General features: G+C 38.0%; 1 protein-coding gene across 2 annotated transcripts in view; it reads right to left on the reverse strand.

Annotated features, from left to right (window-relative positions):
* ip6k1 (inositol hexakisphosphate kinase 1) overlaps positions 1–25,644 on the reverse strand; it is a 105,984-nt gene that overhangs the window by 27,146 nt on the left and 53,194 nt on the right. For both annotated transcript variants that reach the window (XM_055216668.2, XM_055216669.2), the window contains exon 2: positions 15,235–15,642. In XM_055216668.2, coding sequence (XP_055072643.1) covers positions 15,235–15,457 — 223 coding nt within the window. In that variant the 5' untranslated portion in view covers positions 15,458–15,642. The remainder of the gene's footprint in view (positions 1–15,234; positions 15,643–25,644) is intronic.

Below are 25,644 nucleotides of genomic sequence, written 5' to 3' on the forward strand. Positions count from 1 at the left end.
TCCTCTGGATCATCCAAATGGTCATTGGCAAATTTAAGAGGGGCCTGGACATGTGCTGGTTTAAGCAGGGGAACCTTCCGTGCTATGCATGATTTCAAACCATGACGTCTTAGTGTATTACCAACAGTAACCTTGAAAACAGTGGCTCTTCCCGTGTAGTTTTTGGCTGATTTCTCACCTTTCTTATGATCATTGAGACCCCACGAGGTGAGATCTTGCATGGAGCCCCAGTCCGAAGGAGATTGACAGTCATGTTTAGCTTCTTCCATTTTCTAATGATTGCTCCAACAGTGGACCTTTTTTCACCAACCTGATTGGCAATTTCCCCGTAGCCCTTTCCAGCCTTGTGGAGGTGTACAAGTTTGTCTCTAGTGTCTTTGGACAGCTCTTTGGTCTTGGACATGTTAGTAGTTGGATTCTTACTGATTGTATCGGGTGGAGAGGTGTCTTTATGCAGCTAACGACCTCAAACAGGTGCATCTAATTTAGGATAATAAATGGAGTGGAGGTGGACATTTAAAAGGCAGACTAACAGGTCTTTGAGGGTCAGAATTCTAGCTGATAAACAGGTGTTCAAATACTTATTTGCAGCTGTATCATACAAATAAATAGTTAAAAAAACATATACTGTGATTTCTGGATTTTTTTATAGATTATGTCTCTCACAGTGGACATGCACCTACGATGACAATTTCAGACGCCTCAATGATTTCTAAGTGGGAAAACTTGCAAAATAGCAGGGTGTTCAAATACTTATTTTCCTCACTGTGTGTATATATATGTATGTGTATGTGTATGTGTATGTGTATGTGTATGTGTATGTATATGTATATGTATATGTATATGTATATATATATGTATATATATATATATATATATATATATATATATATATATATATATATATATATATATATATATATATATATATATATATATATATATATATATATATATATATTTATTTATTTATTTATTTATTTATTTATTTATTTATTTATTTATTTATTTATTTATTTATTTATATATATATATATATATATATATATATATATATATATATATATATATATATATATATATATATATATATATATATATATTAGGCTTGTACCGGTGTTAAATTTTCATGTTGCGGTGATTTATAAAGGTTTTATTACGGTGGACGGTATTACCACAGTGTTGAAATGCATTAAAAAAACAGGTTGAAAAGAAGAGCAAATGTCATTGTTATAGTGTAAATAAAAGGTTTAATAATTTTAACTTGTTAAAATGATATAAATAAAACAATACCCAGTTGAAATATCAGATTCAAACAGAAAAAGTCCAAACTGCAAAAGCAGTTAAATTGCAAAATATCATCAGTCCATATGCAACCTGACGTTGGAAAGCCACTTTGACCGTCAGCTGAAAATGAACCAGCAGCAGCACTGCTAGATGCTTGGATACTCTGTAAAACAGAGAAGAAAAATATTACTTCATGCCTTAAAGATGCATTTTAGACAAGTATAGAGAATAAAAAGAAGGTTAAGCTTACTGATCTTTAAGCTTACTGGTCTTTTTTGTTTGTTTGTGATGATTAAATATGATACATAAATATATGTGTTCCTTTCATTTTAGTAAAAGAACACATACAGCTAAATATGTCCATTTGTATCCACTGTACTGTGTATTCAACTACATAGTCAAATAAATTACATAACATATTTAAATGGTCATTATTACTGACAGTTAGACAGTGACACATCCCTTAACTCAATTCACATAACGCATTTAACAGTCAATGAAAATATACATAATGTACACAATTAAAATATACGTAAAACACAATTTAGAAGATTAAAATATTTTTTTGTAAAAAGATAACTTACCAGTGTAAAGATACTGGAATTTGGGTTATATGAACTTGCGTGACCTGGTAAGAACTCTAGCAGCTGCGTTTTGCACTAACATTAATTGTAGTTAGTCTATTTATTAAGTAATCAACTTAACGTTACCTGTCAGGCTCAGTGTCAGCTATAATTCATAATATATGTTTTACCACATAGCAAACGTAATAATATTAGACAAACGTATCGTTAGCTAGCGGACCTTAGCATTGCTAAGCGGACACATAACTGTTATTATTTAGACACAATATATGAAATATGATGCCATGTATCTTACCTTTATCTCTGTGAACTGTGGATGATTGTCTCGAAGATGCATAAAGTTAGTGTTCCCTTTTTTTTGCAGACCCTAACTTACACATAGGGAAATTGTCTATCACCAGCACTCCCTCTTTGTTTTTTCACGAAGCCAAAACCCTTCCATACTTTACTTTTTTAGAATGTGTAAAAATAGAGCAGTAGCACTCATCCTTCCGCCATCCTTCTCCATGAGAATCTGACGTGTGCACCTGCGTTAGTTTGAAATTAGTTGAAAGGGGTGTGTTAAAAAAAATAGCAGTGTGGCATTCAATCACTGAGGTCATCAATTTTGTGAAGAAACAGGTGTGAATCAGGTGGCCCCTATTTAAGGATGAAGCCAACACTTGTTGAACATGCATTTGAAAGCTGAGGAAAATGGGTCGTTCAAGACATTGTTCAGAAGAACAGCGTACTTTGATTAAAAAGTTGATTGGAGAGGGGAAAACCTATAAAGAGGTGCAAAAAATGATAGGCTGTTCAGCTAAAATGATCTCCAATGCCTTAAAATGGAGAGCAAAACCAGAGAGACGTGGAAGAAAACGGAAGACAACCATCAAAATGGATAGAAGAATAACCAGAATGGCAAAGGCTAAGCCAATGATCACCTCCAGGATGATCAAAGACAGTCTGGAGTTACCTGTAAGTACTGTGACAGTTAGAAGACGTCTGTGTGAAGCTAATCTATTTTCAAGAATCCCCCGCAAAGTCCCTTTGTTAAAAAAAGGCATGTGCAGAAGAGGTTACAATTTGCCAAAGAACACATCAACTGGCCTAAAGAGAAATGGAGGAACATTTTGTGGACTGATGAGAGTAAAATTGTTCTTTTTGGGTCCAAGGGCCACAGGCAGTTTGTGAGACGACCCCCAAACTCTGAATTCAAGCCACAGTACAGAGTGAAGACAGTGAAGCATGGAGGTGCAAGCATCATGATATGGGCATGTTTCTCCTACTATGGTGTTGGGCCTATTTATCGCATACCAGGGATCATGGATCAGTTTGCATATGTTAAAGTACTTGAAGAGGTCATGTTGCCCTATGCTGAAGAGGACATGCCCTTGAAATGGTTGTTTCAACAAGACAATGACCCAAAACACACTGTGTCTATGTATACATATATGTGTATGTATATATATATATATATATATATATATATATATATATATATATATATATATATATATATATATATATATATATATATATATATATATATATATATATATATATATATATATATATATATGTGTGTGTGTGTGTGTGTGTGTGTGTGTGTGTGTGTGTGTGTGTGTGTGTATGTATATGTATGTATGTATATGTATATATGTGTGTATGTATACATATATGTGTGTGTATGTATGTATGTATGTATGTATGTATGTATATATATATATATATATATATATATGTATGTGTATATATATATATATATATATATATATATATATATATATATATATATATATATATATATATATATATATATATATATATATATATATATATATATATATATATATATATGTATATATGTGTATATATGTGTGTGTGTGTGTGTGTGTGTGTGTGTACCTGGTAATTATCACGTTGTGGGGACCAATTGTCCCCATAAAGATAGGAATACCAGTGTTTTTGTGACCTTGTGGGGACATTTTGATGTCCCCATGAGGAAACAAGCTTATAAATCAAACAGAATGATGTTTATTGAAAATCTAAGGTTGCAGAAAGGTTTCTGTGATGGTTGGGGTTAGGGAATGGGGTAGGTAAGGGGAATAGAATATACAGTTTGTACAGTATAAAATGCATTACGTCTATGGAATGTCCCCACAAAACATGGAAACCAGAATGTGTGTGTGTGTGTGTGTGTGTATATGTATATATATATATATATATATATATATATATATATATATATATATATATATATATATATATATATATATATATATATATATATATATATATATATATATATATATATATATATATATATATATATTTTATAAGGGATGCCACAATTCTCAATACATTATTGAACCGTTCGGTTCGACCCCCACGGTCATGTGAATTTCGTTTTTTCGGTTTATCCATCCAAATCTGTCAGTTTTATATTCCCTGCACTTTTGTTAATGTGCGCGTCCGCGTGATCCGCACGCTTATAAACGCCACAGCGAGTTGATATCCAGTCACTGTGCGCTAGCTGCGCTAACTCTGCTTGCAATGCTGGTGTCAGATTTCATTCGCGTGCACACATACCCAACAGAAGTACGACAACAAAAACAAAAAGAAGCAGCACAACTGTCTTTTAAATCTGAGGTGTGGATTAATTATTTGCGCGTGTAGATTACATACAACATCAATGTAAAGATGCAAATTCGCGTGAGGCAATGTGAATGACGCAAATTGGGCTTGTTATTGATGCAAACGCGCGTTATTTGCCTCAAACAGGTCTTCCGCGCAAGTTGAAAAAGTTCAACTCAAGAAGAGAATGATGCTAAAATAAATCCCACCAGTAATCTTGATTGAAGAACGCATTTTTGGTTTAACACAGACAGCATGATGTAAGTGTTTTCGTGGTGTTTGACAAACAGTGTCAGCTTTGTTAATGGCAAAGAAAGTTTGGGGTGGTTAGATTAATGAAATATAATGTGAAATTAATATTAATTTTCAATAAATCAAAGTATTGTGTTGTGTCACAGATTATTAGTTCTTCGTAACATGTATAGTAGACCATTATTTGTCAGTGGGTAATGATTGCCCTTTTCACCGGCTACCACCACAAGTAAATTTCAGATCTGTGGGAAACACTGCAATGTTTAAGAAAACAAGGCGGCATGTGGTTTAAAAGATGGCAAGTAAAATAAAAAGCATATCTGTATGCAATACAGTTTCATTATTATCCAGAGCGCCTTAATATAACTTGAAAAAAATATGTGTGACCAAATCATATTTTGCACCAGTAACTGAAAAAGTTGGTAGCGCAAGTACCACCAGTGGAAAAGGTTAGTGTAGTTCCCTGGTATGTTTTAAAGATTGCTCTGCATCTGATCTCTAAAAAGTCCTTCACAAAAATGTAATTATCTCAGCTTTTTGCTCAAAATTTGGTGTTTTTGATGAAACCTACACATATTTGAGAGGTGATAAAAACAGAACACATGAAAGTAGGATGAAACTGATTTTTTTGTTTGAAAGCAGAGGGTCTGTTGTTTTAAGTCATATATTGTATGTTTATATTTTTAAAAAGGAGCATTTTCTGGAAGGCATTAAACTTTTGTGAAAATCATGAAAAATGCTGGCGGCGAAAGAGTTAATTTACTAAGTACAGGTATATAAAATGGCCAACTTATGTAATGTAATGAATTCACATATATATATATATTTATACACACACACACACACACACACACACACACACACACACACACACACACACACACACACACACACACATACATATAGACTTCAGGAATTACAGACATGCAAGTTAATTTGGCTCAATCAAAATACATGGGGAAAATGGGTTCATGTGGAAGGTATGTATGAGTCTAGCACCACAACCTCTTCTATATTTTAATCCCTGCACAAAGAGACTTAAAATGCTCTGGTGAATTTGGTCATACCATTAAAACGGATGCATAATTCGAAACTGTGGAATGTTTACTTTTATTTGTGTATACTTAATAATAACAACAAAACGTTGTGCTTTATAAAAATAAGGCAAATATAAAGGGTGCAATATATAGGGTCCAATTTTAGCTGTTTCCATCAACATTTTCCTAAAAACATGTTAGAAAAACTAAATAAAACTCAGTGAATACTTGTGATTGGAATGCTATACATATTCAAAGAAAGCTTAAAGCAACACTATGTAGTTTCCTATGTAAGATTGGCTTACGACTCCCCATCTAGTTGAAAAGTGCAACAGTGCCTGGTATCAGACACTCATGCAGGGGAGGGGCAGGGCTGTGTGGTCTGACCCAAACATGCAACTAAAGCCCTTTTCACACAGATATTCCGTAAGATACACGGGACAGGCATCCTGGAATTTTCCGGGACCATTTGATATTTTATTCATTCACACTGACATGATTACCCGGTCCCGGAAAGACACGTGACCTGTTGAAAGTCCCGCCCTCTCTTCTACACAGCATCTGAAGTTTGCAGATTATTTATTATTTCTCTCTCCAGAAACAACTCGCGTGCATTTTTGTTTATGATAAGACTACAAAGGAGCGCGTGAACGCACAGTTCTATTCTGGTGAATGATCTCAGCTTCAGAGTGGATATTTGACGAGCTCCCTGATCTCTGCTTTAATACAGTTTTCAGACATTTCTCATCGTGATTGTTTATATGCATTTAAAACCCGCATTTTGAGGAGCTGAACGATATATCTTGTTGGGATGAAGCGCGGGTATTTTCGTTTATTATAGCTCAAGTGAGCATGTGACACGATATTCTTTTATGCTGCTGAATGATCTCCGTTTCAACGCAGTAAGTAACGAGCTAACTTACCTGATATCTGCTTCAGTTCAGTTTGCTGACATTTCTCGTAGTGAATGTTGTAAATCCCTCATTTTAAAGAGTTGAACCAACTTCATGTTGCCATGACACGCGCGTCCTCACTACGGCATGTGCGTCATTGTTTATGCGTCTCATTTATCATTTCCTGATAACTGCTTCAATCTAGTTTGCAACATTTCTCGTGGTGAATGTTTATATGCATGTTATCTCTCGTTGTAAGGAGCTGAACCATAACTTCGGCATTCGTCCGGCTTCTTGTTCACACAGAGGGTTACCCACGTATCTTACTAGGTCCTCTTTCCGGCAACGATCCCAGAAGATTAACAGAACGAGTTTTTGTTCACACAGACGCTTGTCTGGCAATTTTACGGGTATTTTCTGGGACCAGAGGTCTGTGTGAATGGGGTTTCACAGAGTGTGGTTGTAGCCCCTAGGAGGCTGCTTAGGATGCAGCAGCAGTAGAATTTGTCCAATTAAGGGTTGTTCTACCACTGAAATAATTTTAGAGACATTATTTAAAGGTCAAAAAACAACAGTGTTGCTTTAAAGCGGGGTGGGGAACCCTGGTCCTGGAGGGCCACTGTCCTGCAGAGTTTAGTTGGAACCCTAATTAAACCCACTTGAAAAATCTAATTAAAGTCTTCAGGATTACTTGGAATTGAATTTCAGGGTTGTTTGATTAGGGTTGGAACTAAATTCTGCAGGACAGTGGCCCTCCAGGACCCAGGGTTCCCCACTTCTGCTTTGAAGTGTCTACTAATAAACCAATTCATATATTAAACAAATATTCTCTGATTATATAATATGCCTATAAGTTAAGCAAGGCTTTGAACCGGTTCACGACACGAAAACCAGAAATTTTGGATGTTTTGCAAGGAACAGAAACGAAACCAGAAATTTTCCAAAAATATATGTTCCGGAACAGAATAGTTTATTAATAATAATGGTAACCGGTTAATACTTTAATAATAATATACTATAAATATAGCTGCAAGCAGCGATACCGGGGTCAAGCCAAACATGGCAAAAAATGATTCATACGTGATGACTGTCATGATTTAAGATATAAGTTTGCATTAGTTTTATGAAAAAAAAAAATGTATCTTGAGACCACTAGGTGGCGCTGTGCCAAAACAATAGATGGTGCCTCAGGTCATGACTGTGATGACACATACCAAATTTAGTGTAAATACAATAAAGTGATACGGAGATATAGCCTTAAATGACTTGACCACTAGGGGGCACTGTCCAAAACAATAGATTGTGACTCAGGTCTTGATTGTGATGACACCCACCAAATTTGTGGTAAATACGATAAAGAGATGCAGAGATATAGCTTCAAATCTCTTGACCACTAGGGGGCGCCGAAAGGTTTACAAGTCCTCCCAGAACATGTTGCTGATGAACCATACCAAGTTTCATAACAATACGCAATTGCGTTTCTGAAATACTTGAACTTAAAGAAAAAATCAAAATGGCCGACACACAAAATGGCCGACCAAAAATCATTTGGTGTCATTTGACTCGGCATGCCTCACGAAATCTAACAAGACCAGTCTCATAATTTTACATTCAAGTTTGCAGTAGTTATAAACAAAAATAGACATTTTTTATATCTCGTGACCAGTAGGGGGCAGTGTGACGAAACGGTGCATGCACCCTCAGGTCATCACTGTTATGACATATACCAAGTTTCATATTAATGCGCAAAAGTTTTGCGAAGATACAGGCTCAAACACATTTTGGCGTGCTCGCCCTCGCATTCTTTGATGCGTTATACGACAATGGATAGGTCTACCGAAAAGCTTTTGATAACTTTTTGTCTGGAGTGTCTCTAGATGATGTGTACCAAAAATCAAGCCAATCAAACAAGCGCTCCAGGAGGAGTTCGAAAAAGTAAGTGTTCAATATAATTCAAAATGGCCGACAGGAAGTAGCTTTGACCCTAACATATTTGGTACAGTCGGACTCGGCACGAGCCAAGAAATCAATAGAGTGAAATCTCATGTCAGTGTGGCAAATGAATCAAATGATATAAAGATTTTAAACAATTTATTTACATATCCTGACCACTAGGTGGCGCCGTCCTAAAGATTTATAGGTGCGCTCAGAACATGTCACTGATGAACCATGCCAAATTCCGTAGCAATACGCCATTCTGTTTGTGAAATACTGAACTTAATGAGAAAATTCAAAATGGCCAACACCCAAAATGGCCGACCGAAAACCGTTTGACTCGGCATGCCTCAAGGAATCTAACAAGACCACCTTCAAGATTTTAGACTCAAGTTTGAAGTAGTTATAAGCAAAAATATGCATTTTTTGAATCCCGTGACCACTAGGTGGCGCTGTGACGAAACGTTGCAGGCACCCTCAGGTCATGACTGTAATGACATATACCAAGTTTCGTGTCGATACAATAAAGTTTTGCGAAGATACGTCCGTTTTGGCGTGCTCGCAGCCATATATGTTGTCAGTTTATACGAGAACGCATTGGTCTATTAAAAAGCTTTTGATAACTTTTTGTCTGGTGTGTCTCTAGATGCTACATACCAAATGACATGCAAATCGGACAAACGGTCTAGGAGGAGTTCGCAAAAGTAGGTTTTACGGAAAATTCAAAATGGCGGAAAGATGTGCATGACACAAATGACATCAATGTGTGCAATTGAGTCATCATGAGCCAATGATTCAGAGGAAACAAGAATTTTGTTTCTAGGACTCACGGGTCAGAAGTTATGAGCATGAACATAAGTGGATTTTTTGGACTGTTGGTGGCGCTAGAGGGTTTGAGTCAGACACACCAATGTTGCTATAGTAACTTCTGAGTCTGTCCTTTACATGTGTGCCAAATTTCATAACTTTCCTACGTACGGTTCTATGGGCTGCCATTGACTTTTGGGTGGAAGAACGAGGAAGAAAAATAATAATAAGAAAACTAACAGAAACAATAGGTGTCTACGCCACTTCGTGGCTTGACCCCTAATAATTTAACAGCAAAAAGGCGCTAAAGTGCACAATTTTCTGTACGCACAGACGCACATGCGTTTAAATGTGTCTGATTCAACTCCAATCAAACGTGATAATCCCTATGCCCTTCAAACATCAGAACTCTTGATGTATAAACCTGAGAGTTGAGCTACTGTGTCTCATACTGTAGTCCATTAAAAACATTTGGCAAATAAAGCAATAAAAAACAACATAATTTTCGCTTTATGTGGAGCGACTGTTTATGCTGCATCTTCTTTCCGAAGCGCCGTTTGGAATTCGTCCTCTGTCTGTGTGTGTGCATGTGTTTAAGTGCCCTCAACAAATGTAGGCATGTCAGAATTACAGTTGCCGCTTACATAATGTAGCCTTTTTTAATGTTTGATGACAAGATAGAGACTTAAGGAAAATTATGTAGACTAATAATTTAAGTGTCTAATGATCAGCCTTATTTGTATGTCCCACAGCTGACATGGAACGTTATTAACCAGTCCTTCCAGAAAAACGCGGAGTTTTTTTGTGATTGTTGCGGGCCAAAATCCTCGACTTGGCGGCACGTTTTCTTAAAAAATGCGATGGAATATGCGGGATATTTATGCAATTTATGCGATGGAATTGCGGGAATTTACGAAAATTGCGGAACTTGCAAAAACTGCGGAAACTTGCAAAAGCTGCAATGATGTTCACGTCACATAATCACGTCACTTCATAACGTTCCCATGGCAACAGAGGACACGGCTGCGCTTGTGTAAGGCAAATGCAACATTTTCCCACTTTCTGCTAATATATATGTGACTTTTTGCTACGAAAATGCAGGGATTATAAAATCATGCAAGCGCCGCATATTTTGTGCGCGGAAATCTGTAATTAATGCGGCGAAAGTGCGTCGTATTTGGAAAAAATGCGCCCCCGCATAAATATGCGGACTTTGGCTGATTATGCAATAAATCGTGCGATCGCACAATCACGCTTTTCTGGAGGGACTAATTAACCGGTTCGGGAACTTAATTTTTTGTTCTAACCGGTTCAGGAACGTCAACTTTAGGGTTGAACCGAAAACCGGAAACGTTAAAATACGGTTTCTGTTCGGAACGAACCAATTGAGAAAAAATTCTGGTTCAAAGCCCTGAAGTTAAGACAGTATAGATTTTTCTTAACCGGCTAAACTAGGTTTTTTGACTTAAAAATGGAGGAATATGATGAAATGGATGAAGAATATGCGACATCTGTACACTTTCTCCTTCTCTCCTTCATTATCTGTAATGTGATCCCACCCTCACACAGAGGGATAAATATGGTCACCAGGGGCGTAGGCAGAAATTGTATTTTGGGCGGGCCGGGGCAAAAGTGAGTGGGCCAATAGTTTATCCTAAAATAAAATGACTTAAATAATAATTAAACCTTAGAGTAGACAAAAGAATAGACAATCTGCAAAAACAGTGACATCTTTCCTTTGCAATTTTCGGCGAAGGCAATAATAAAACACTGTCTAAACATGTTCAACCAACACATAGCTCAATAAAGGCTGTACAAACCAGGCCAGGCAGTCTTATTAAGGCTAGTCAGTAGTGCAAAAACAGTTCACCTGAATTAAAGAAGACTAAAAATAACAGGAAAATGAAATAATGAAAACTCTCAGCAGAGCACGGTTTGAAATAAATAACAACACACTGCCTAATTTATATTAAATCAACCATATACAGTGCAATCAGCCTGGTGGAAATTAAGCTTTTGTGCCAAAAAATAGCAACTCGTTTAAATTAAACAATGTAAGTTAACCTATAAGGCATACATCTATACACAACACACCACTTAGTTAAATTACTTTCCGAGCAAAAATTAAGGAAATGAGTTAAACAACAGGCTTACCTTTGTTGTTTTCATTCTACAAAACAAGACGCAAACGCCTGGGTTTAATGTTGAAAACAGAAATGATCTCATTATAGTCCAAAGAGTCACAGAGTTATTTTTCAAAAAACAAAAGGCACAGGTTTTTGAGGCGAGTAGTACTCGTGGATTCAAATTGGGTTGTACGTGGTTCCAGTAGGGCCGTTAGATCGGCGGGTCAACCTGTGTCAGTCTGACCGGGAGAGCGCACTGGAACTGCCGCCAGGGAGCAAGCGGCAACCGGCGCCACCAGCCTTGTGGGTTGATGAGTCTGAAGAACTGGGCTGGTAGGACTCGGCAGATGGAGGCAGTGGCGTATCGTCTTCCTCAACTCTTGCTTTTTTTAAATAACACATTAAAGAAACTTTAGCCATTATTGTGGCAATTTTAATATTAGCTAAAAAAACAGTTAGCAAAGTTAGCTGGCTGGCTGCCAGAGCCCGCCGCTCCCCACAGAGTCTACCTGTCAGAACCCCTAGCAACCAATTACGTTCCGGTGGCTTACTACAACTTGCTTTAACAATTCCATTTTATTTAGAAAGCAAATTATACACACACCGGTCAACAATAAATCAGGTTTATATTAATATATTTTCTTAAATACATTTGAATAATAAAAATAAACAAAAAATGGGCGGGCCAGGGAGTTATGTGGGCGGGCCAGTGCCGCCCTGGCCCATTACTGGCTACGCCCCTGATGGTCACTAAAAAAATCTATAAATACACTCTATACCATGTACACTCTTAGAACGGATTTGTTAAAAATAACACAATTAGTGTTAATTTAGAAAATACACTAAATGCGTTGTCTCGGAATACACACATCTCTGTGTTATTATTGGAACCACACATTTTGTGTAAATTTTAACACATTTGGAACTGCATATTTTTCAATGTATTAAAGTATTCCTTTGACATTTTTATTTCATTTAAATGTAATAACATCCACACATATAACTGTTAAGGGTAAAATAAAATTTGTAAACTTGCTGACTGTATTGGAAAAATAAACAAAAATGGCATGTACATAATCATTTGGAACACGGTGTAGGAGTTAAAGATGCACGGATTGTCCGGTCACGTGGGTCAAGTAATTAACAATAGCATTCTAAATAACTGGTTGGTCACGTGACAGTATTAAACACTGTTTTTTTTACATATTCAATAACAATTTTTGTTCATTTTTAACTGAAAAAAATGTTACGGACTGCCACTTTAAATGTAAATGTGTTCTAAGGTTTTAAAATTAGTATCTGGTTAGGTGTAGGGGTGGACGATAAATCTTCTGCGATTCTCATGCGCATCTCATTAGTCAAGGCGGTTTCGTGATTAATAGTATATTGCCATCACCTGCTTTCAGATAAACCGCCATTTACTTACACAGAGCCGCATTTCACAGAGAAGCTTGGTAAAATTATGAATGCGGGTTTCAGAGCCATAGATAAGCATTATAAAATCATAAGCCCACATTTTATTGTGTTTATGCTGCCAAAATGGTAAAACAATGTGCCTGGGGTACTTATAACACTAATCCCAGGTATCTTGGGAGGATGGGCAATAAGATTTATTTTATTCTGTTTTCTAAACCCAAACAAGACAGAACAAATGTATACATCCTTGTTGATCTGGACATTACGTAGCATTTTGCTCTAAGGTAGGTCGATGCTGGGACCACACCGGCATACTTTTACACCTTCATACCCTTTAAAAAATGCAGTATTAAGTTAAAACAACTTGGTTTTGCAAGTCAGATCAACCTACTATTTTTAAGTTTTGGCTTGTGAGAAGTTGACATAACTTATAAAATCAAGTTGAAATGGTTTAACTTAATTTTTTTATTTAAAGTAACATAAAAAAATCTGTGTTGATTTAACAAAAATGCTGCATATTTTTACAGTGTACATTCCTACACCACATCCAGAACCTTATGTTTAGCAAATGAGCCACAAATAGCAAATGGTGTTACCTTCACAAATGGGCATTAAAATCACGTTCCTGCTTATTTTCCTGTGATGACATTCTTATTTCAATCCAATCAGCCAATATATCTTGTAACATTCAAAAACCAATTAAAAACCCATCTCTTCCAAAAATACTTGACATAGATATTGACCGCATTTCTATATCTCCTCCCTTGTCCTTTGTTTTGGAATAGTGAAAACTTGTATCTTGTTATAAGCACCTTTATGAAACATTGCTTTCATTGTTTCCTAATCTTTGTAAGTCGCTTTGGATAAAAGAGTTTAATACATTACATTTAAATGTAAATGTAATGTATTAAAGTCTATAAAAGACGGTACACATTTGAAGTGAAAAAGCATTAAATGAGCAGTACCCTTACAGGGCTCGCAAAATCGCTAGCCCGACGTCCCGGGGCTATTGTGAATTCCTGTCGGGCTACCAAGATGTATCTCCGCCCCTGCCAGTCGGGCTATCTTGGGGAGGAAATAATATTTTAATGTTTTTGCTTTGTCTCAGATTTAGTTAGGTAATTATATTGTATGTATTTCGGCATCCTCTTGTCAGTCATTATCCTCACGTAACAAGTGAAACTGTAAGGAAATGAAAGCATAAATAAACCCATCCTTTAATATGCACGTCTGATATGCGTGCAACCCTCTGCACGCGCTTCTCCCAGGTTCGCTCTTCACGAGCACCTGCTTGCTCTTGTGCTCAGCAAAAAAGCGCAAACTCAAGTCATTTAAAAAAATAATGTCATTTCATTTTTACCTCATAGACTAACATTGTTTTAGCGTTTATTTTTTATTTCTTCAGTTAGTAACTTAAATATGTGAGAAGGAAAATATGTTTGAGCGATTTCCGATCGATTTGACTGTTGAGAGTATATGACGTGACGTTACAAGCTGATAGGTGACTAAACAGCAGTGGTAAGATATTTTTACCTAAAGGAAATTAAATGTTTATTCCTTTTTAATAAATATCTGCTTTAAGTCTTCTATATTGTGTTAAAGTCACTGGTTGTTTATATATTTGATAAAATATCATGTTATCTAAATACAATGTGTGATGTGTTGAGGTATTTTTTTATAAAAAAAATAACCTGTGTTATAATACTTTCATATAATATTTCAGTAATATAACAATTAAATTATTAACGTTAGGGGAATGTTAAAATAACCTAAAAATAACATTAGGGGAATGTTTATTTTTTTAAAGAAAACATTCACGGCTAACCAAAAACCTTGGAAAATAGGGGAACGTTTTGGGAACCAAATTGTTAGCTGGGGATGGGCAGGAATAGTTGGCTTACATAGAAATCCAAGATTGATCAATATTCTACATTAAACAGTGTATTTTTTATTCTGGCTACTTATATTCATTTCGGGCTACCAAAAATTAAAGAGTGTCTGCCCGAAGGGCTACCAGGGATTTTAAAATTTTAAAAGGCAGTGGCGCAATTAAAAACAAACATTCAAATAGCATTTTTTCTATTTGCATAATTATTGCGGATAGAATATTTGACTATTCGTGCACATCCCTGATATTAATGATGCACATAACTTTCATTTAATGCGCAAATTGCCAGCCAGGGGTAGGGCAGAGATGTGTGGGCAGAGCAGTGACTTCAGAAAAGATGTTATACTTTAGACACAGCCCAAGAAGACATTTGTCTCAAATTATCCCTCTTACCTTTGTACTCTGGGGTAAATTCCTTCATTTCAGGTGGCAAGGATTCATAAAATCGCTGCTCCCGGGTGATGAGTGGCTTGCAGACAGTATGGTCATCATAACGCATCATGCTGGTGTGGCCGCCCACCTGGTGAACGAACGGCTCCAAAGAAACACCACCACGGCTGCCCTGACCCAGGCTGGCGCTGTGCTTGCCCGCCTCCATAGTGTGCGGGACACACATGGCGTTGGAGGGCCGCGAGGAGCTGGGAGCATGGGCTCGGGCACACAGGCCTGGCGAGCGGGGGGAACAAGGGGGCGGCTGAGAGCGCACGCTGCCGCTGGGAGGAGGAGGAGCCAGGCCGATGGTCACACCCACCTTTTAACAGATCCCTGCCTCAAGAGTGCTGGGAATGATCTGTAAGGCTCCTAGGAAACAGAAAAAAGACAAAATTTAGGTTCCAACTTAAATAAACTAACCGTTTTTTGATTTTAATAGTTCACTCCCAGTGATATAATATCATGGTTACAACACAACAAAGCTAACACTACAGGATGTGTGGCTGGATTTTGCGGTAACTGACAGATTTTCAAGGTCTGTGACAAAACTCCCAGATAGTGACCAAAACTATGTTTGTTGCTGTCACCAAAGCTTGTTAAGATGAGCAGGTCAGCAACATGATTCGAACCAGCCTCGAGTTTTACTGGGAAGATTTGTATGGATGTTTGTTTTAAACAATACTCAACTTCATAATTATCAAACTATTAAATACATTTGGGATTTTTAACATGAATAGAAAATGCGTTCAATGTCATTTCATTCAAGTGAAATTAGCAAACCAGTTAAATGGAATTTTAGTTTGTTTTAAATAACGAGGCAGGCTTGTAGGCAGTGTTGGGCTGCACGTGTGCATCAAGTTTAAACCATAGACTGTAAAAAAATAGGTTTAAACGCATCGTCCATTTTGGGAGATAAGGGCATGAAGGCTTTGCGATGCGGAGAGACAGGCGCGAGTATTTCATAAGCATTGAGAGACACAAGCTGCGCGTGTGGGTCAAGTTTAAAAAACTTATTTTCACTGATGGTCGGGAACGCCTCTTTACCGAATGTTTTCTAGTGAGTGTACCTTGTGAGTGTTGTGTAGTCTGCATGCAGCTATGACAAAGCAATGACAGACAAGAAGAAACCTTGTTACATAGTGTAAACAACACAGTGATTCAGGTAGTTTTTCAATTCTGTTGTTTGAGCTTATTCTCGTTTTGCTTTGCATTGTAACAGTCTTTAAAAAAAATCAGCAACAGTTAAAAGACCATAAATGCATATTTTATTTTGGCTAGATATCCTGCAATTAAACAAATCCATATTTATTCTTTGTGTAATCTCCTTTTAACCACAACAGTCACACAAAACATTCTAATGGGGATACCCTATCAATGTGAATACACCCCACCCATGACTGCTCACAGACTATGCCTTATGAGGGCATAATTCAACCTTCTCACAGAGACACATGTTTTGATGTAGTCCAAAGCACATTTGTGAGGGATCTACCCCCTACCTTGCATACGGGGAGGGGAACAGAAGCTTTCTTTGCATTTAAAAAAACACACCCACAAACAACAGTGTATTTTTCATTGCAGCCACAAACGGCCATATTCAACATTGTATAGCAGGGCTATTCAAATCTTACCCTGGAGGGCCGAGCACTGCAGGGTTTAGCTCCAACTCTGATCAACAACACTTGAACAAGCTAATTAAGGTCTTCATGATCACTAGACAATCACAGGTGGTTAGGTATGATTAGGGTCGGAGCTAAACTGTAGTGCTTGGCCCTCCAGGGTAAGATTTGAATAGCCCTGTCCTATAGTGAAAGATCTGTGGTGTATTTTGAGCCGAAACTTTACAGACACATTCTGGGAATACCAGAGACTAATTTTATATTGCTGAAAACACATACGTTAGGTTCGCTTTAGTGTTAGGGCGTTTTCACATTAGCACTTTTGGTGCACACCCGGGTTTGATTGACATCAGAGTTCGGTACATTTGGATGATGTGAACGCTGTCTTCCGAACTCGGGTGCGCACCTGCGAAACGTACTCGAGTCCGCTTAAAAAGGGTGGTCTGGGGTCCGGTTCATGTGAACTCCAGATCGGTTCGGTGCTAATGTGAGCGCAATTGTATCAAATCGCGGAAGTGAAACACTGTTAATTACGTATTATATGGAATGTCCCACCAAAACAGACAAGTGTGTTTGTGTGCGTGCACTTACCTTGACAACAAAATGCATAGAATGCTTGCTTGACTTTTGTTCTTATTTTTTTAAACCTTTGGTTTTGTTTTCAAAGAAATAATACAGAATCGCACTTTCGTCTGTCTGCCACAAACATACTAAAGTCGTTTCGATGACAACGGTCTGTCCGCTGACGTAAATTTTTGCGGGGGCATTCAGAAATCATCTCTCTTCTTGCGGTTTGTCAATCACGCTTGTCGTCTTCTCGTTTACAGTGTTTGCCAAGCAACATGAGAACGCGCCGGCTCCAGCTTGATGATGCAAGCGTACCGCGGTTCGGATGCAAAAATAATGTGTGAACACAGTCCATGGGGGGATGGGGAGGGGGGAGCAATCGAACTCGGGTTCGGACTAGGCAATCGCACCAAATGTGAAACCGCCCTTAATGTGAACAAAGTTATTCATGTTAGATCATGGTGCATTAATTAACCCCTTGACCTTCCTTGCCAAGTTTCAGAAATCGAATCAGGACAGGTTTCGCTCATTTTATGGTGGATGCCAAGGATGCCTATACCTTTTTAAAGAGTTGAAAAATTATGAAGGGAGGATGTTAAAGCCTTAATTTCGTTGAGCTTGGATATAACACACGCTGCATGCCGCTGGGCCAGAGTAAGGATGGGCGATACAGGTGAGTGGCTTCTCTCTGGATGGTATTTTTTGCCAACACACACATTTTCATCCATTGTTTGGTAATCAAGGTGTCATGTATCGTAACACACAGCTATACAAGACATGTACTAATCAATCAACTTTAATAATAACAGCAAACTGCATGTATGTGTCATTATTAATCCCATCTTGCTTTAGTTCTTCTTTACCTTAATATTTAGTGTATGTAATTTAATTCCAAATGATCTCCCAAATGCTCCCATCACTTCTGATTATCATGCACTTGCTGTTATTAAAAGCAGAATTACGTTTTTTAAATCCCACATTGGAATCTGCCTCTTTCTACCAATTCATGGGAAGATGTTACTTCCGCCATGCCCACCACCATATTTGTGTCTGTGTATCTGTCTTGGCAGCGAACATAGCATATCTAATGTGGTAAATAATCACATTTATTAATTTAATTAAGGGCTTACCAGAGACAAAATGCTAATTGTACAATCTAGAGTTAGATGTCGCCTCCCAGCCAGTCCTTCCAGTTGTTTGCAATTACAGAAGAACACAAAATCAACAAAATGTCAAATTTTTGAGATCCTGCATTATTTGTCATATTTCGTATTAAATATTTCCAAAAACTGGTAGCAAAATCTTGAGCCCTGCAAACGTACATATTATAAGTCCTTTTAAACACGGCCATGATTAATAATTCATCCTGTCATGCAGTGCATCCTTACAACAAAACAAAGCTAATCTGTGAAACACCACAAGAGTAGTCCATGATAGCTGCTTTTTGAGTAGTGTAAGAAATGGCAAGTGCTAATTAATTTTTACAATTTCATAACACACCAGATGTTATGCGTGAATGGTACATTTTAATACAAAATTTTACATCTTATTATGCATTTCTACCATTATTTAAAAATGCCATCAGACAGATACTGTATGTCCTTAGCACTGAGGCTATTAAGCTATTATATTCTTCTAAAGTCTACAGTTTAGATAGACTTTCCTAACTTCCTAACTGCATATGAGATTTGAGGAAAACTTTGAACTGAAGATGTGTCCGGGTTAAGTTCCACATGTGCATTTGTCTGCATGCATTTGCGTATGCATGTGTTGAATGCATGCATTATATTAGTCAAAGACATTAGCTTATTTTCTCCAACCCACAACAAACAAAAAATATGTTTAGAGATTAAATTCACTTCGACACAATAGTGGGAGTGGTTTACGTCAAGACATAAAAAAGGAGGAGACTGAGACAGAATACAGACACAAGGCAAGACAGATGACCCCACTAAACTGTTCCAATGGCAACTGTTGTGTTTGCAGGCAGGCATGGGTATATCACAGTCCTATACTGACTACTGGCTGCACAGAGTCTAATTTTAGACCCTGTCATTCTAGGACTGGATTCCAGGGACAAAGTTTAAAGCAGGGGTGCCATCAAAGGGCAGTAAGATTATCAGCAAGCTAAAGGAGGCATGAGAAACACATTGGGTGCGTTCACACGACAAAATTTCGGGAGTGAAAACCGTATTTACTTACAGGTGTGAGTCTGGAAGTGTCCTGTTCACACAGCAAATTAAGGACACAAATATAACACTGACTGTATGAACGAGCAACCGACCTCAAACCCGTATGCCAGTTACACGCGGCGCCTGTAACCATAGTGATGGATGAAAATATTTAAAAAAGTATTATTTATGCAATGGGCAAAACTTTACTTATGTAATTAACAAAAACAGCTGGCTGGTGTAACGCTTACCATTGTGCAGAGAAAAATAAACAAGGGTGGTTCCGTATTAAAGTTTTAATTTCCAAAATGAATGAACATAAAATCAGTTTCAGCAACTGCAGGTTTTACCAAAGCAGATATATCCAATACAGAAATAATCATACCCTGTGTCTCAATTCGTTCCCTAGTTTCCGGGGTTGTGGATCAGTATATCGTGTACACATGTTCGGGCACTGGTAAGGACCCTAGCTCACTTGACATTGGGACACACACAGTTCACTTATTTTTCTGTCACGTGGCTGCAGCGCATTGTAATCACTCACAGCTGTTACTCATCAACAACCGGCAAAACCAACATCTCTCTGACTTAATTTTAAAAACAGTACATTGTGAAAAATGCTGTCATTATTCTCTTACATATCTGTGCATAAAATTGGAGGCATATAATTACATTTTAAATGTAATAAATATATTTACAATTTTAAATAAATATTATTATTTTAAATATTGAGTAGATTGTGGTCCCTTACTGTGTAGCAATGTGTGTTTATATTTACAACTAAAACAAACGTTTGTCTTTATAAAAGTTCTGTAACATTTCATAAAGTTTATTGAGTTGGATCACGTGATTTCCGGTTAGGGAACATAGGGACCATCGATGCTCACTGGTTTTTGTGTTGCATTGTGGGAATTTTTAGGGAACGAACGTTCCAGTGCACTGAACGGATTTTGCGATTGAGACAGCCCTTAAAATGTCTGACTCCCTGATCAGTGCCCTGAGTACTGAACAAGGGAGCTGATTGAGACACACGGATAATGACTTGTGAAGCAAATCGATCCGTCCCTGAAAGAAATTGAACTTTATTTAAAGCATTAACGTAGCCAAATAGGAAGTGCACTTACGCTCCCGCTCTGTAGGTGGAGCAGAGAGTATGGTTTACCAACCGCAGGCAAAACCAACCTCTTAGCGCCACCTAAAGAGCGGGAGTGTAAAAAAGCGCACTTTATATGTTGCCACAGTTCTGTATGGACGCTAATTATGTTGTAATCACGTTCAATATACTGCAAAAACCGACCGATTTGCTTCACAAGCAGCAAAAAATGTCACCAGGAGTCATGGAGATTACTTTTTTATTGGATATATCTGCTTTTTGACCTCTCAAAGTGACGCATCTTTTGCCTTGCATTATATGAATCGCAGATGGGGTTTTTTTGCAAAATATCTTCTTTATTGCTTCACTGAAGATGAAAGGTGAGTAAATAAACAGCTAATTTTTATATCCCTTTTATAATACACTTAACATTATATTAATCGTCCACTTTTAAGGTTTAAACTTTATATATCTTACTTACTGGGCTGCACGCAATTCTATGCGTAATGTAATATGTTCTGTGGCGTCTATGAAGGTAATATAATATCACATTAACCTTATGGAGCAGTTCTGCTGCATAGTTTGCAGTCATTTTCATGCACTGCAACGTTATCTTAACACAAAGAGCAACGAATGATGTGACAGACAACTGGTTGTCCAGTGCGATTCCGTTCACACGCCACAGCTTCTCTGTAAATACGGTTGTGAAACCCGAAAAGTTACGGGTGTGAGGTCGGTTATAGAATGCGGTTGTCAAACCTGTAAATAACCGAACGTGCGTGTTTGACAACCGTATTATGGTACCGTGTGAACGCAGCCATTCTCTCAAGCTGTTATTGTACTGTTTACAATATAACATGCAACTCTGATTAGAAATACGAGAGCTTTGTTCACTACATAAAGTGCCAGATAATAGCAGTCATTGTTTGTAGGATCTCCAGCAGAGAGAAAATATTGCAGAAGAAGAGTACATAGTTGGTTTATCACTTAAAGGACAAGTTCGGTATTTTACACCTAAAGCCCTGTTTTCAGATTGGTTATGATGAAATAGAACGGTTTTGACTGAAATTTCGACATATGCGGCTGCCCCGAGAATTTTTGGGTGTTTGTGTTTCACCTCCCACCTTTACAATGGGTTTAATGGTGCACTGGAACAATCCTTCCTAAAACGCATTAAACTTTCGTTTACAAAGACGTGAAACTCACTGAGTGGTCAGGGGTGTTCATTTGTAAGCTCACACAAAAATCGCTGCAAAATACGCATTCCAACAGTTTTTATCGTAGTTTTTGCCAACTCCATTGACTTGTATCAGATGTGCTGTGAGGTACGGTATTACTCCGCGCCAGGAACTTTATTTCTATTCTTGCAATTGGCAATGGCGGATTAGCACCACCACCTGGGCTGGAGTGCCTATTATTCAAGCTCTAAGCGGAAGAATGTACGGGTGTGAGGCGTTTGGAAAAATAGGTCCACAAGTTAACAACGAATGCTAAAACAGTTGTTGGAAAGCGTATTTTGCAGCGATTTTTGTGTGAGCATATCAGTGAACACCCCTGACCACTCGGTGAGTTTCACGTCTTTGTAAACGAAAGTTTAATGCATTTTAGGAAGGGTTGTTCCATTGCACCATTAAACCCATTGTAGAGGTGTGAGGTGAAACACAAACACCCAAAAATTCTCAGGCAGCCGCATATGTCGAAATTTCAGTCAAAACCGTTCTATTTCACCATAAACAATCTGAAAACAGGGCTTTAAGTAGGGCTGTGCCGATAAATGATATCACATCGAATAGCAATGAAATTTAAATCGATAACGATTATAAGCTCCGGACATTTTTACTCGATATGGATTGATCAGTACTTTTGTGTAATGTTGGACTTACGTCCGTTTCTCGTCATGGATCGCAAACAAAGACAAGCACCTTATTAAAGCACAAGCAGGTTGCATTAAAGCCTGTATAGCAGACAGAAAAGGTACAGCAGGTACAGTACTTTCTTCTCGTGCCCATCTTGCACGCACACATGTCTGCACCGCTTTGAAAGTACAGGACATTTACAAATTTAGAAAAGATAAAATAAAGTAGGCGATCCACCGCTGCAGTGAATATACTGTAGGGGTTGTGCACACCAAAACTTTTAAACGCGGCTGAAAACGCCTGGACAGCGCCAAATGCCAGCTGTTTTTTTCAGCTGAGTGCCAGCTTTCTTCAGCCGAGTGGTTTGGTAGCTGTGATACTTCAGCTGTGAGTCGGTTGGGTGCTGTGGTAATGTCCCGCCCCTCCTACACTGTAATTGGACGGCCGTGTGAGAACTGACTTTGACAAGCGGAGATTTTGACTCGAAGTTAAATATTTTTCAACTCTCGGCGCTCAGCCCTGAACGCGGAAAAAACACTGTGCGGCGGCTTTCAGCGTGGAAGAAAACCGCTAGCTGCTGGCTTATTTCGAAGAACGCCAAGCTTCCATTGGAAACAATTAAAAACATGCGCCGGCCACGAGCGTAAAAGCTTTGGTGTGCACGCGAGTGTGTGACTATGCATTCCACAATGTGACGCGCTTGACATCTGTTTACCAGCGTGTATATCTCATATAGCTATGTTCCTCCTCTGATACGAGGGCTCACGAGAGCAGTAAGGCACATGTGTGATCACTAAACAATGTTTTCTTTTTTAGGTTAAGTGAATATAAACAGCTGTATGTTTATCAGTATATTGAAACAGTGCAGTCTTAAAGCTGTCTTGGGTCTTAAAGTTACAGTAGCTGAATATAGTCTTATGATTAAGTAAAAAAAATGAAGATTTGGTTGCTGGTCACTAGCATTGTTGTAGTGACAGCCAAAATACACCGGCCTATGTGTAATACATAATTATCCAAAGATGATGAAATTGTGGACAAAAAAAGGTAGCACAAATTCTGTTATATGGAAGTGGTTTGGCTGTCTAAAAAACATTTATTTAATGAACCCTCTTTTTTTGTGGCTTCAGTTATTGTTGGCATACACTTTTAAAGCTGGAAGTATTAGCATCTTATATCGGAATATTATATCGTTATCGGTCAATATGGATTTTTTATTTCGAGGTCACATTTTTGCCATATCGCCCAGCCCTACTAACAACACATTATATTGTTACAACCACAGTGTGTAGTTAACTAATGCTAGCTAGGATGACCTACTGAATTTGATGTTATAAAAGTTCTGTTCATATCCTGACTGTCTGAAATGAGCATGTCATTTTTCCATAGCTTGTCGGACATGGCAACAGTAACAGAGGGGGGTGCGGCTTTGTGACAGGGCGTGCAGTCGTACATACAGTATATGTTGGTGTGCAACAGAGAGGGGGGACAGATTTTGTTTGGCTATGAACAATGGCGGAATTACGAAACAAAATTTGGCACATTTTAAGACTGTGGTGGAACAAAATAAACTTTAGTGGGTCACCATCTTGTCAATGAATGGTAAACACTGAGGCGACAGCATGTAAGTATTTGCAAATGTGTATTATAAGGACATCACTGAGTAGCCTGGCTCCGCCCTCCTACGTGCTTCCGCTTAATTTTCATTTCGCTTCAGTACTACGTCTGGGACTGCTCTGTAGAGTTTTGTTTTCTCCTGCAAAAAAAAGCTATTCGTTCCGTTGTTGCAAACTGACGAATATACAGAAGTTAAAGCCGGAGCAAGAACCAGGTTTGCTTAGTTTTGTTTATCTGATTATTCTGACTTGTTGTTTCCGGACAGTTTCGGTGCATGATATACGTGACAACCACACGTTAGCGATCACCAATGGCAGATCCTGAGTGACTCTGGGCAGATCCAATAGTTTTAAACTTCAACAGAGGACCCTCCTTATCGGAAGTAACGCTTTGCAATGGAGCGTGGCCAGACTCTCTGTACGAATGAAATGAATGTACAAGAGTCTGGTTGGACCAGGCTAATCACTGAGTACGTCCATAGGTGTGATTGGCAAGGGACAAAAAAGCAGGAAAATATACGGCATACCTACCATGACGTGGCGACATACATACGCACGCGCACACATATATATAATGAAATACAGTTGAAATATAATTTGAGCTCAAAATTGATCGATCCGAGTGGCCAATCGTCAATCAGCATGGGCAAGTGCCACCCTGACCATTATGTAGCCTTGCCACTGCATCAGACTGAACAAAATCATTTTGTGCTTTTAAAGGTAAATACATCAATGCGGTGCATTTTGAGAGTACAAATAAGTGACTAGATCTATGAGGATTTTTATGTTCTTGTAAACAAATTTGTGCCCTTTTAGCAAAATCTTTGGTTGCATATGATGATAATAATAATAATAATAATAAGGCACACAAACCACATACACAACATGATAAATGAGATTTGCCATTGGTCAAAACATGTTTAATGTTTATAGAATAATTAGAGGGGACATTTAATACCGATTAATTATTGATTACAACATTTGAACGCTGAATTTAAAGTGGATACTGTAACATTAAAGTTACTTAATTCAAATGTTGTGACTTTCTGGAAAGGCAGTCAAGTGCATTTGTCATTTGCATAGTTCTTTTGGCACAGTCGGGCTACGCATTTCACACGCACACGCGTGCGCACACGCACACACACACACAGGGAAACCAGATCCATGAATGTGTGTGTTTGTCATTATATTATTCTGTAATCGCAAGCATTACTGCTAGATTCACAAACTATTAAGAGGAGCAAATACAGGCGTGTGTTCGTCAGGATGACGTTGGATCTGATTCGCGTAACTTATATGCGTGCGTTAACGTGAGTGATTACAGAATAATAATGCAAGCAAACATTTTGACACAAACCCAACTTTATATTGATATTGCGAGACAGCATTTCACCTCGAGGAGAAATCTGATATTTACATTACTGGCATATAGCGGTCTAATTTGAAACGGAC

Source organism: Misgurnus anguillicaudatus, chromosome 23, assembly GCF_027580225.2.
Source record: "Misgurnus anguillicaudatus chromosome 23, ASM2758022v2, whole genome shotgun sequence".
In the NCBI taxonomy this organism is placed as follows: Eukaryota; Metazoa; Chordata; class Actinopteri; order Cypriniformes; family Cobitidae; genus Misgurnus; species Misgurnus anguillicaudatus.